Source organism: Acanthisitta chloris, unplaced genomic scaffold (assembly GCF_000695815.1).
Source record: "Acanthisitta chloris isolate BGI_N310 unplaced genomic scaffold, ASM69581v1 scaffold33509, whole genome shotgun sequence".
NCBI lineage: Eukaryota > Metazoa > Chordata > Aves > Passeriformes > Acanthisittidae > Acanthisitta > Acanthisitta chloris.
In genome coordinates this window covers 38460-50185 of record NW_008691490.1, presented here as the reverse complement: position 1 = coordinate 50185, position 11726 = coordinate 38460, and the positions used below count along the sequence as shown (strand labels likewise).

General features: G+C 49.0%; 1 protein-coding gene across 1 annotated transcript; it reads left to right on the top strand.

Annotated features, from left to right (window-relative positions):
- The first annotated feature begins 5786 nt into the window (after positions 1–5786).
- On the top strand, positions 5787–10843 carry LOC103809419 (keratin, type I cytoskeletal 19-like). The gene is made up of 8 exons (XM_009082249.1): positions 5787–6233; positions 7598–7680; positions 7974–8130; positions 8348–8509; positions 8640–8765; positions 9088–9308; positions 10038–10066; positions 10561–10843. The coding sequence occupies exons 1-8, from the start codon at positions 5787–5789 to the stop codon at positions 10593–10595; spliced, it is 1260 nt and encodes a 419-aa protein (XP_009080497.1). The 3' UTR covers positions 10596–10843.
- The last annotated feature ends 883 nt before the right edge of the window (positions 10844–11726 follow it).

Sequence of the window (11726 nt, the reverse complement as noted above, 5' to 3'; positions counted from 1 at the left end):
GGCTTCAAGGGAATACACCCACGGAGGTGACAAGGAATATTTCGCTCTCCTTCCCGCACTGACTCCAGTAATGAGAAAACACTGACCCCCTGTGTCCGTGACAAAAGTGAGGTGAGAGGAAGCTGCTTCAGTGACGTGTGTGACATTTGCCAGCCCAGCAGAACCATGAAAAACAACAGCAGCCAAGTCACACAAGTACAAGAATTACTGCAGGAAAATCCCTTCTCTCTGCAGTTCAAGTAACAATTTACGTTAAGTTTCATGTCAGAGTGCTAATCCCAACAAACCTTGGAATTTCTGTAAGTATTTCCACGTTGTGGCTGCTCCATTCCTGGGAGTGTTCCAGGCCAGGTTGGATGGGCTGGTGGCAGTGTCTCTGCCCATGCCAGGGGTGGAACGAGTTGGGCTTTAAGGTCCCTCCAGCACACATCATTCCACGATTCCATGGTGATTGAAGGCAAGGGACACAGTGAACACACAGTTCACTCTGAGCTGACTCCCAGCTGCTTTATTAGTGCCTGGAGAGAGGTTTCTGCATGTTGTGATGACTCCTAAGAGCACGGTGGGAGCCCACGCGGGCACAGCTGCGCCAAGCCTGGCTGCAGGGAACACCTTTCCCCTGGCACACACCTATGCCCGCGGCCCTGGCAGCCTGCACAGGGCTGGGATCAAAGGCACCACAGCCTCACTCAGCAACATTTGCTGACAACATTCCCAACCTCAGTTCAGTTCTCTCCCACAATCCCATGTCAGACTCCCAAAAATGATGGCAGTTCCCAAAAGTTCACAGTGATCACACAGATTTTAAACCACTGTCGACACCTCCTTTCTGTGGAAAATGCTGTTAGAAATCCTGGCACCAGTTTGTGTTAGTTCTTAAAGCTGAATCCATTAGGAAGGAGTGCAGAGGCACTTGGCAGCATTTCACTCACCGGGTTTGGTGGCAGTGAGCTGCACCAAACACACACAGTCAGGCAGAACTCAGTGTTTAATGAAGATTTAAAGCTGAACAGCAGTGTCAGAGGCTGTGGAAAACCACAGCTCTCAGTGACAGGTACCAGCCAGGAGTGCTCTGGGTGGTGACCTGCCTGGTACACACACACTCTGTGAAAACACAGCTCTTTGAATGTGGAGCAAACAGTAAGAGCAGTCAGAAATCCCCATTTCCTCCTCTCCCGGTGTGTGGTCAGGGAGCGCAGAGAACAAGGGCTCCCAAGGTGTTTCCGTGGGCTGAGAGTTGCCATGAGAACCAGGTGTTTGTTTGCACACACCTCCCTGGCAGCAGCTCCACACACCAGAGGCTGCAGGACTGGCCCTGGTAGAGGAACAGCTGGACTTTCTCCCTGAGCCCACAGAGATCTGAAGACTCCAAAAATTCCCCTCAAACGAAACTGAGTATGAATCCTCCTTTAGGACCTATGCTATGGACCTGTGCTAGAACCTCCTCTTCCCTGTGCTTCTCCCACGTCTGGGATTGATTTTTGAGTAGGAATTTTCCATGTGGCCTGTGGGAAGATCCCTCTGGATAGCTCAGTGTGAGTCACAGCAATGTGCAGCTGACATGGCCCGTGCCCAGCACCCACTGGTCCCCCAGACTGGGACAGCTTCCCTCTCTCTGGACTTGGCAGTGGCCTCTGCATTGCCTTTGCTGCTGCCTGCAGAGACCTGACTTTTGGAACACATCCTCCTGTCCTTAGGATGTTTGACTGGTAAATAATAGTTTCCAGCCCCATCATACCTTGCTGCGATTTCCCAGCCAGATAACAGGTTAAAGGAAGTGTCAAGATCCATGCAGTGAGTTGTGTTTCACTGCTCAGGGCCTGGTGCCCCAGCTGAGCTAATTCCTTCCCACTCCACTTTTAATCACACCATAAGAAAATGTGTCTTATTTTCATGTCTGAGGTACTTTACTCCCTGATGTGCTTTATCATTGAAGTTCTGGGCTGATAGAGCAGTCAGAAGTTTAAAACTATTTATGTTTCCAGGGAAACAGGGACAATAATGAGGCATTTACACACCTTGACCAGTGTCAAGGATTTGCCAAGTGTTTACACTGTTCCCAGTTACTGAAATGCTCAAGCTCTTTGGAACCTTTTATGTATTTTCCTCATGCTTTGAATCTATTCAAATATGATAGAAATGGCAGTTAGTGAGAAACCAGTGCTGTGCCCAACAGTACTGACACAGTCTGTGTGCACAGGAATGGTCCCAGTTCAGCTCAAAGCACTGAGCCATCACATCCCTTTGGCCATGACCAAACCAGACCCTGGACAATGTCTTGTCTGCATCTCACTCTCACAATTTCTGGTAAAACAGAAGACCTACATGACCTTATTTCTTCCAGTGTATAACTTGTCCATTCCCACCTGCATTTCCCTTCACCACGTTCCCTCTGATTTGCAGAAACAGTCATTTTGAGCAGTTTCCAGTGCTGCTCTTCCCTCTTCTCCAGCTGCTGGCAGCTGTAGGTGCATGTGCTGGGACCTGCCTCTTCAGCACAAAAACATTCTTGTCTCTGAACCTGTTGGCACATCCAGGGAATACATGGCTCTGCCAGGTTTGGGGGATTAACAGGAGTGATTAATGATGGGCTGTGAAAGACAGAGAGCTAAGAACAGTTCCTTGGGCAGATGTTCACCGCAGTTACCTTATTTGGTTCTTCCCATAAGGATGTTTACAGGGAAAATAGAAAATTTGATGTTTGAATTAAAGAGCTGCAAATATTTCCTACCTCTTGTCTTCAGGAGGGAAGAAGAAAATCCCAAAATGTAATCTCAGAGTGCCTGGGACATGAGCAGTAGGGAGGAGCAGCCAGTTCCAGAGGGTGAGCAAGAGAAGAGATGAGACAACATGCGCATGTGAAAAAGCAACACATTTGCACTGATGGAAGCAGAGGCAGAAAGGAAGGACTACCAGAAGGGACAAACATTTAAAAATTGGAAAGCTAAATTCAGAATCATAACTTGGCTTTGCCCATTCATCCATGGAAGCATCTGTGGAATTGCAGCACCAACCAAGTGGGTTAAAACGTTCAGCGAGTTCCTTTCATTGCCATTGCATTAGCAATCCCTGGAAGCAAATCCAGCAGGATGTGAGAAGATAGAAGGATCTCCCATTGCCACTCAAGAGCAAGGAAAAAGGATTTACAGGACTAGTAATAAAACTTCCCTGAAGCAACATGAACAATTCTATAAAGCAGCAGTGACTGGCACAAGGCAGAGCAGATGAAGGTGAAGCAGAACCAGGTCTCAGCCAGGAGTTTGGGTGTGACTGGATGACTTCACTTGAAAAAAATGTCTCCCTTCCCCTCTGATAAGGTACAGATACAGAAAATTCCCTGCACTGACCACTCCTTATCAGGGAAAAGTTGACCCTACAATAAATAAGGTTTACGTGAGAAAGAGAGATCTGCACCAAGTGCTAAAAGCAGTTTCTTTCTCTTGCCACACTAAAGGCTTTTCCAAGAATTTAAGTACACCTTCCTGCCTTAAAGGAGGCCCTACAAAAGCAAACACATGCAGCCACTGAGATAAAACAGAGGTGGAATGTTAAAACCAAAAGCTAAACCTTTCTGGACACTCAGAGTTCAGTTTTAGCAAAAAATGCTGTGTGAGGGATTGATTTAGTCCCAGAAGCTCATGATATATTCGGTGATATAAATCAGATGAATCCATTTGACTGTGTCCCAAGCCTTTCCTCTCCCTACACCTTCAGCTGTACTTCCAAGCTGCCACGAAGAGTTGCAGCGCATTCTCTGGAGGATTCTTCCCTGTGAGCTGGCACGAAGTCAAGTGCCTGCAGCACATGATGGATATGGTGTGATAACACAGGGGCATTGCTGCTTTTACTCAAGGGGCTTCAGAGGGAATGCAGAGACCTTTCCAGGTCATGAGCTGGATTGTAAAATACCATGCAGCATCACACATGTGCATTTTATTTTGTAAAACCCAAAATACACTGCTCTGAAATCCTGACATGGGAACCCAGGGAATGCTGAAGGAGAGCCTAAAGGGAAGGACATTCCTCTCTCCTTGCAACAGGACACAAATCTCCAAGAGAACACACTGGTATTTATCCCCCTTTAAGCATCCTGCATTTCTGTTCAGTGAAGAAAAGCACATGGATTGGTGCTTTTGATAGGATTCTTTGTGCTCTGTGGACTTTAATACTTAACAATAAAATAGCTGTTCTCCTGGAGCTGTCTCTGTCTGCAGCTTCCTGCCACCACCACTTCACCTGTTCTCAGTGCTTGGAGCAGTTACTGGCTGGGCAGGTTTGTCCCACCCAGGGCTGAACAGGACATTCAGGTCTCTGGAAGGAGCGACCAGAATGTCTGGCAGCAGCAGCTTCCCCTGTCCCTCTGAGCTTCACAGCACAGGGGGGAAAGCTGTGGCAGGCAGCAGCCTCACAGAAAGAGCTCAGTTGTGATGTCCCAGGGCTGAATGTGGCACACATCCTGTGTGTATTCAGTGATATATTCCATTCCTGAGTCCCTGCAGAATTCCTCCTTCTCATGCAGCCTCCCCATTAGCTGGTGGCACAGGTGCCTTGGCTGGATTCCTGTTCACTGTTTGTTCTTTCCCTCCCTGACTTTACCCTCTGTACACAGGGAGTGAGTGCAGCTCTATTGTGTGGCCTGAAACACCTGGAGCATTTTTCATGGCTATAGAAAGGCCTGGCAGCTCCTGAGAGCTGCAAATGCTGGCAGGCCAACATTTCTTCCTTCTCTAAAGCACTGCTGGGGAGGTCTGGAGGGAGAGAGAGAAAGAGAATGGAAGGAAAGCTGTGAGCATCCCCTTGTGGGTTAGGGATGCTCAGGGAGCTGCTGGCAGAAGCAAAAGCCTTTGAAAAGTCCATCTTGGATAACAGAGGACTTGAACATTTTAGAAATAACATCTTCATGTTTCTCAAAGACCAGAAGACAAAGTCAGAGGACTTGAACATTTTAGAAATAACGTTTTCATGTTTCTCAAAGACCAGAAGACGAAGCGATTCTGTTTCTTCTCTCTTTCAGTAGCAATCAAAGGACTCTGTGTGTAATCAGGGACTTGTCTCTGCTCACTCACAGTACTCAGGGATGTCACTGCTTCTCTCTGCTACCAATGCAACCACAGCTGCTTAGAAGAATTCTTGTGTCTGTAGAAAAACAGTCTGAGACATGTTCTGTGTCAGCCCAAACAGAACCAAGGGCAAAGAAAGAAACAGAGAAAATATCACTTCTGAAAGAAGAACTTTTCTCAAGGGGAGTGAGGGAAACAGAGGGCTGGGAACAGGTTTTGTCAAGGTCTGCACACATTGTTCACCGTTTGGGCTCCTTTCAAGCTCTGTTATCAGGCTGAATCACTCTGTTAAACCCTCTGCTGAGATTACATGGAAAGCCGTTGGTCGGTGTTGGCCGCAGCCACTGTGTGCTCACAGCCCCTTTGTCTCCAGGCAGGTAAACTCTAGGCAGGTTTAGGAATGCTCCCCTCAGCAGGGAGACACCTCCACCAATTCCCACCTTCTGCTTGGAGAGGCAGTGGTCAGGGGAGGAATCGCCTCCTCTGTGTGGACCCGTTTGGGAAGGAAACAGCCCATGCCACAGCCACTGACCAATAAGGGCCATTGCCGCGTTGGCAGAAGGCTTAGGGCTGATAAATTCCACGGGGCTCAGATAACACATTCTGGAGACAACTCCCATTGTGACCGGGATAAAAGCGCTGGGGTGGGGGAGCAGAGCTCACTCCTGCCTCGGGATCACCGACCTGTGAGCTGCACCTTGCGTTAGGTCCTCGCTCTCCATCCCCATGGCCACTTACAGCTTCAGGCAAACCACCTCCTCTGTGTCGGGGAGACCTGGCGGCTCCTCCGTCCGCTTCGGCGGCGGCGGCAGCTTCAGGTCACCCAGCATCCATGGGGGATCTGGTGGCAGAGGTGTGTCCGTGTCCTCTGCCAGGTTTGTCTCCTCTGGCCTGGGAAGTGGCCTGGCAGGGGGCTATGGAAGCAGCTATAGCAGCAGCTTCAGCTATGGGGGTGGGCTGGGGGGCGGCGATGGGCTCCTCTCTGGAAACGAGAAGGCGACAATGCAGAGCCTGAACGATCGCCTGGCGTCGTACCTGGACAAGGTGCGAGCGCTGGAGGAGGCAAACGCTGACCTGGAAGCCAAAATCCGGAGCTGGTACCAAAAACAAGGGCCAGGCCCAGCTCGGGACTACAGTGCTTATTTCAGGACTATTGAGGACCTTCGAGACAAGGTAGGTGCTAATATTTATCAACAACCAGCTTAGATTTGCACCTGAGAAGGAGGAATGAGAGCCCAGAGAGAAAAGCTTCACTAGGGCACCCCCAGAAGGCACTGCAGGTGGTGAGAAGGAGAGGGAGATGAGAGGAATGTGTAAGGAATGGGCTGGGGGATAAAGAAAATGTCCATATGGAATGATCTCCCTGTTTAAATGTTAGCCAAGAGAAGGAACAAACCAGTCAGTCTTAACTCCCTGCTAGTGTTTGCTTTGAACAAAGCACATGTTCATGTACACACAGAGACACACGTGCTGGTCCTGGGCACACATGTGACCAGTTAATCTATCTGTGACCAGTTAATGTGTCTGTGACCATATACAAACTGATCAATATAAAGAGAGCCAAGCAGTGACAACAACCTGCCTGTCTCTGTAAGCTCTCACCTGCCAGAGCTTGAAAATCCTCAGAGGTTCATACCTACTGCTGTAAGAGTGAAAAGAAAAATGGGTTAAAGGCAACTTTTCTTTCACATTTCACATATTTAGCTTTGGATTGAAAGAAGAGCACTGAAACCTTCGACATAGGGGAAAAGGAAGCAGCAGACATGAAGTCATCAATGCCACATACAAATGCAGAATCTGTCCCAATAGCCCATGGGTAGCAGATGGCTGAGGTGATACACACCCTGCAAAGCACTGGGAGTAGCTGATTCAACTATGTAAATAAATACAAGAAATCTTGAGGTTTGGTTTTCAGAGTTCAGCCTGGAGTTCATGTCTGTTCCCACGCAGGTTTTTATCCCATCCATGTTGGGTCCTGATTTAAAACCTGAGGTGTGGTGGAGGCAGGACTGGCAGTGGGATTTTCTCCTTTTAGTGTTCTTTACTCTCCTGGCTTTCACTCCCCTTAGTTAGGGGATAGAAAACGTCGTTCCAGCTGTTTTTGTGGATGACCTTTTGAGTTTTAAAGGTGGCAGACAAGGAAGTCATGCTTCCAGGAAGTAAAACTGAACAGGGATTCCTTCTGAATAAACAAAAGTTCATTTAGTGGCTTTGACTGTTCATTAAGAAAATCAATGAACACTATCCTGTGTATTCTAGGAAATAAAACTGTGTTCAGAGATGATACCTCTAAGTCCTCTCCCTCTAAGCCAACACAGTTTTGTCTCAAGGTGAAACTTCCACCTAAAGCCACTCACACATAGCTGATAACTGTGGCAGGAATGTGTGATAAATCTGTGCAAAGTGTTTGCTGCAGTTCATTGATACCTCCCTACACCTCTGTTTGCTGTAGCTACAGATGAAATGGAGCCCTCACTCTTATCTGCAGATCAGGGAAGCAGATAACAGTGTTTCAGCCCCAGCTCTTGTGTTTGCAGATCCTTGATGCCACCACCGATAACGCCAGGACTGTGCTGCAGATCGACAATGCCAGGCTGGCTGCAGACGACTTCAAAACCAAGTGAGTCCCTTCTGAGAGGAAGCAGGCAAAAATCCTTGTTGAGACAAAGGGCAGTGGCTGTGAAACACGAACAGAATGCCCATAAACCCCTGTATGAACACTGCTTTGAGCCTGTCCCTGCAGTTCAGCCCTTCATGTGTTTGCTAAAAGCACCATCTGCACCACAGATATGTGGAGAAAGGGTTAATGCCTGACACCACACATCCTACAAACCCAGACACATTCCTAGCAAATAAGGTGGGGTTTTGTGGGCTTGATCAGTGAACCTGAATGGGTTTGTCTTGCTTTCGAAGGTTTGAAACAGAGCAAGGTCTGCGCCAGAGCGTGGAGGCTGATATCAACGGGCTGCGCCGCGTCCTGGACGAGCTGACCCTGTCCAGGGCCGACCTGGAGCTGCAGATTGAAGGGCTGAAGGAGGAGTTGGCCTACCTAAGGAAAAACCATGAGGAGGTAACACCCAAGAAACACTAGGAAAAGAGCCTGTGGAGTCCCTCAGGATTGCCCTCGGCTCTCCAATAGTGAGGCAAAGATTTCCATGTGGACTGGGATCCTCCCTGCCTCTGTTTTGGGGGAGTCAGTCAGAATGAGCCCTTGAAGAAGGAAGGTTCAGAACATTTTCAGTTTATGTTTGTACTCTCTCTTGTCTTCCTCTGCCTTGTCTCCCCAGGAAATGAGTGCCCTGGGAGGGCAAATGGCTGGACAGGTCAGTGTGGAACTGGACTCTGCTCCAGGCATTGACTTGACCAAGATCCTGGCAGATATGAGAGAGCAGTATGAAAACATGGCTGAGAAGAACAGGAAGGATGCTGAGGCTTGGTTCCACAGCAAGGTAAGAACCCTCCATAGCATACAAATACCAACAAAAATACCATGAAATAAAGACTATTAAACCACATGGAAAGCTGCTGTGACAGCCTCACGTGCCCCATGTTCCTCATGTGCTGCTTTCCCTGTTTCAGACGGAGGAGCTGAACCGTGAGGTGGCTGTGAACACTGAACAGCTGCAGAGCAGCAGGTCCGAGGTCACCGACCTGAGGCGCAGCCTGCAAGGACTGGAGATAGAGCTGCAGTCCCAGCTCAGCATGGTACGTCCAGGTCAGCACTGCCTGTGCCTCCCACTGACACAGGCTGCTCTTCCCCTCCCCACACAGAGTCCTGCTCCCAGCAGTGATCACTCTGTGGTTCCCCACACAGACTCCTGCTCCTGGCAGTGACCATTCTGTGGTTCCTCACACAGAGTCCTGCTCCCAGCAGTGACCACTCCGTGGTTCCTCACAGAGTCCTGCTCCCAGCAGTGACCTCTCCCTGGTTCCTCACACGGAGTCCTGCTCCCAGCAGTGACCACTCTGTGGTTCCTCACACAGAGTCCTGCTCCCAGCAGTGACCTCTCCGTGGTTCCCCCCGCAGAAAGCAGCGCTGGAGAGCACCTTGGCGGACACGGAGGCACGTTACGGGGCGCAGCTGGCGCAGATCCAGGGGCTGGTTGGCAGCATCGAGGCGCAGCTGGCTGAGGTCCGGATCGAAATGGAGCGCCAGAACACCGAGTACAAGCTCCTCATGGATATCAAGACTCGGCTGGAGCAAGAGATTGCTACTTACCGACAGCTCCTGGAGGGCCAGGAGTCCCAGTAAGAGCCTTTCTGCCTGGCTTCATTGAGCCTGGCCATGCCATGGTGCTTGTTTGGCACAGCAGCTCAGTAAACACAACTTCAGACACTCCTGGAGTTCTACAGCTCCTAACAAGTTCAGGTTTCTGGATCACGGTAGAGCTAGAAATGCTACAGCTCCATTCATGTGAAGTGAGATCTCGTGGAGTTTCTGGACAGGAAGGCAAACTGAGGAGCAGCACGAGAGATTCAGTCCAACTAAGAAGCTGCTTCACAGTCAGGGAACACAGAGCAGTTAGTAATGTTTTACAGAATAGAAAGGTTAAGACCAAATTCCCATAAACTTCCTGTTAGCAGATAGGTAGTTTTTACCCCACAGGAGTCAGTGTGGAAGCAGCTATGGGGAAGAGCAGAGAAGGAGCCAGACTGGCACTGCTCAGGCACTGAGCTCCCTGTTGTGTCACTCACAGCCTCAAGGAGGAAAAAAAATGAGGCAGGGGTTGAAAGGTTTTGGTTTTTTCCCTACTTCTTTTCTGTAATTGTGTTTTCCCAATGCAGTTGTTTAAAAATGTATTTCCTGCAACAATTCCCTCTCCTGAGCTGAGAAGGAGCACAGGGAGATGAACATCTCTGCTCTGACTGCACACACAACGTACCCGATTGACAGAAAATTTGCTTTCATCCACCCTCATCTCACACAGCACTTGATGTATTAACTCTCCTTTCACTTGTTCTCTCTCTGTCCCACAGGATGTCTGGCTCCTTTTTTGGAATTGCTGGTAAGAATCTTTTTTCTTTCAGGAGTTTTATTTTCTTAAAGGAAATGCACATAACTCTGGTAGTTGTGTCCCTTCTAGAGATTTGGGATCTGCCCTGATCTGTCACCGAAAACAATCTAATAAATAACAAATTATGTCTCTGGGTAGAACTGAACAAATTTCAGCCATTAAAAGATGTCAAACATCAGGAAAAATTCTGACTCTGCTACAGTAAAGTCTAAGTAAAGCACAGAACACTTAATCATTTCCCCAGATGAAAGGGCACAGGGATTGAAGCTTGGCCAGCTCAGGGAATTGCATGAACATGCCAGTAAAACCTGCCTTGAGCAGTTAGAGGCCAGTGGTGCCATGAAAAGGATGAGTCAAATCCATGTGATGGAGAGGAAAACTGGGAGAAGGGATGGAGAGACAAGGCCCAAGCTGAGCTCAGAGCCCATCACAGAGTGTGAGCTGTGCCTAAACAACTGTTCTTCTTTCTCTCCATGTCACTGCAGACAAAAGAGACAAGCTGGGAGATGGGAAACACTGAAGGTTCTCCAAAGGTCACCTTCAAAGTGAGAAAAAAGAGACAACAGCCAGGGATTGAAGCAGGGAGGAGTCACTGAACTGCTGGAAGTGACTGTTGAAGCGCAGAACATTTCTGGCCACACAAGGTTGAGGCAGATTCATTCACTTAGTGCTGATTAAGTTGTGAATTGGATCAGCTTTGCAGTTATTTCTAGGGCTTGCATGTACTGAATTGCTGCATCTACTCAAATAAAGATGATCTTCTTGCAATCTTTGCTTCTTTGGAGTTATTGTGGTATTTTCCTGGTCTGGCTTCATTCAGGCAGGAACTGTCTATCCAGACTGCCCAGAGGTGAATGCTCACAGTGTGGGGGTGGCTTGGGCTCCATCCTGACTCTTTCTAGCTCCTCTTGCTAGCAGGAGCTCAGAGCATAGAGGCAACAGCATCCTCAGCCCCTCAGTGTGGGGAACACAAGAGTCACTTGGCTCTCTAACTGCACTCTGCAGAGCAGAGACGTGAGGTGACTCTGGAGAGAGGCAGGAGCAGGGGAACCTTTTGCTAGGGCGAGATATAAAGCTGTTAAACTGGCTCCTAGATACCTCCCACGGGAACAAACAGGGCTGAGCAGCAGCTGTGAGAATTCTTCGCTGTGTTTCCCAGTTCATACAGAGGTTACAAACCTTTAGCACCCATTTCAGCCTCCTTCCCTCCCATGCCACTGAAAGGATATCATCCAAGCTGGAACTCCAAAGGGAATCACCCTTCCTTCCAGCCCCCAGAAACCAGTGATTTCATTCCCCACCATCCCTTGCCAAGCTGACAGCTGAGGGACCTTTCCAGGGCTTGTGCTAAAAGCAAACTACAGCTCCAGCCCAAGCAGCACCTTCCCAGCTCCCACCGTTAGCAGCGTTTGCTCCTCCGCTAAGGGGGAATGGATCAGCATGTCCAGGCTGAAAACATCCCAACACTGCTCTTCCCCAGAGGGGATCAGCTTGCAGCAGGGAATCATCACTAAATCCTTGACCATTTCTCTCCTTGGCCTTGAGAGGGAAGAATCATTTCCCCCCTGCTCGTAACTAGGCACTCACAACACATTAATGGAGTGTTCACCAAAGCTCTGGACCTCCTCTCTCAGGGTGGGGCAATTCTCCT

Coding starts and splice junctions, on each gene's coding strand:
- LOC103809419 (XM_009082249.1), top strand. CDS start 5,787: ATGGCCACTTACAGCTTCAGGCAAACCACCTCCTCTGTGTCGGGGAGA. Junction 6,234..7,597: donor TTGAGGACCTTCGAGACAAG/GTAGGTGCTAAT, acceptor TTGTGTTTGCAG/ATCCTTGATGCCACCACCGA. Junction 7,681..7,973: donor GCAGACGACTTCAAAACCAA/GTGAGTCCCTTC, acceptor TTGCTTTCGAAG/GTTTGAAACAGAGCAAGGTC.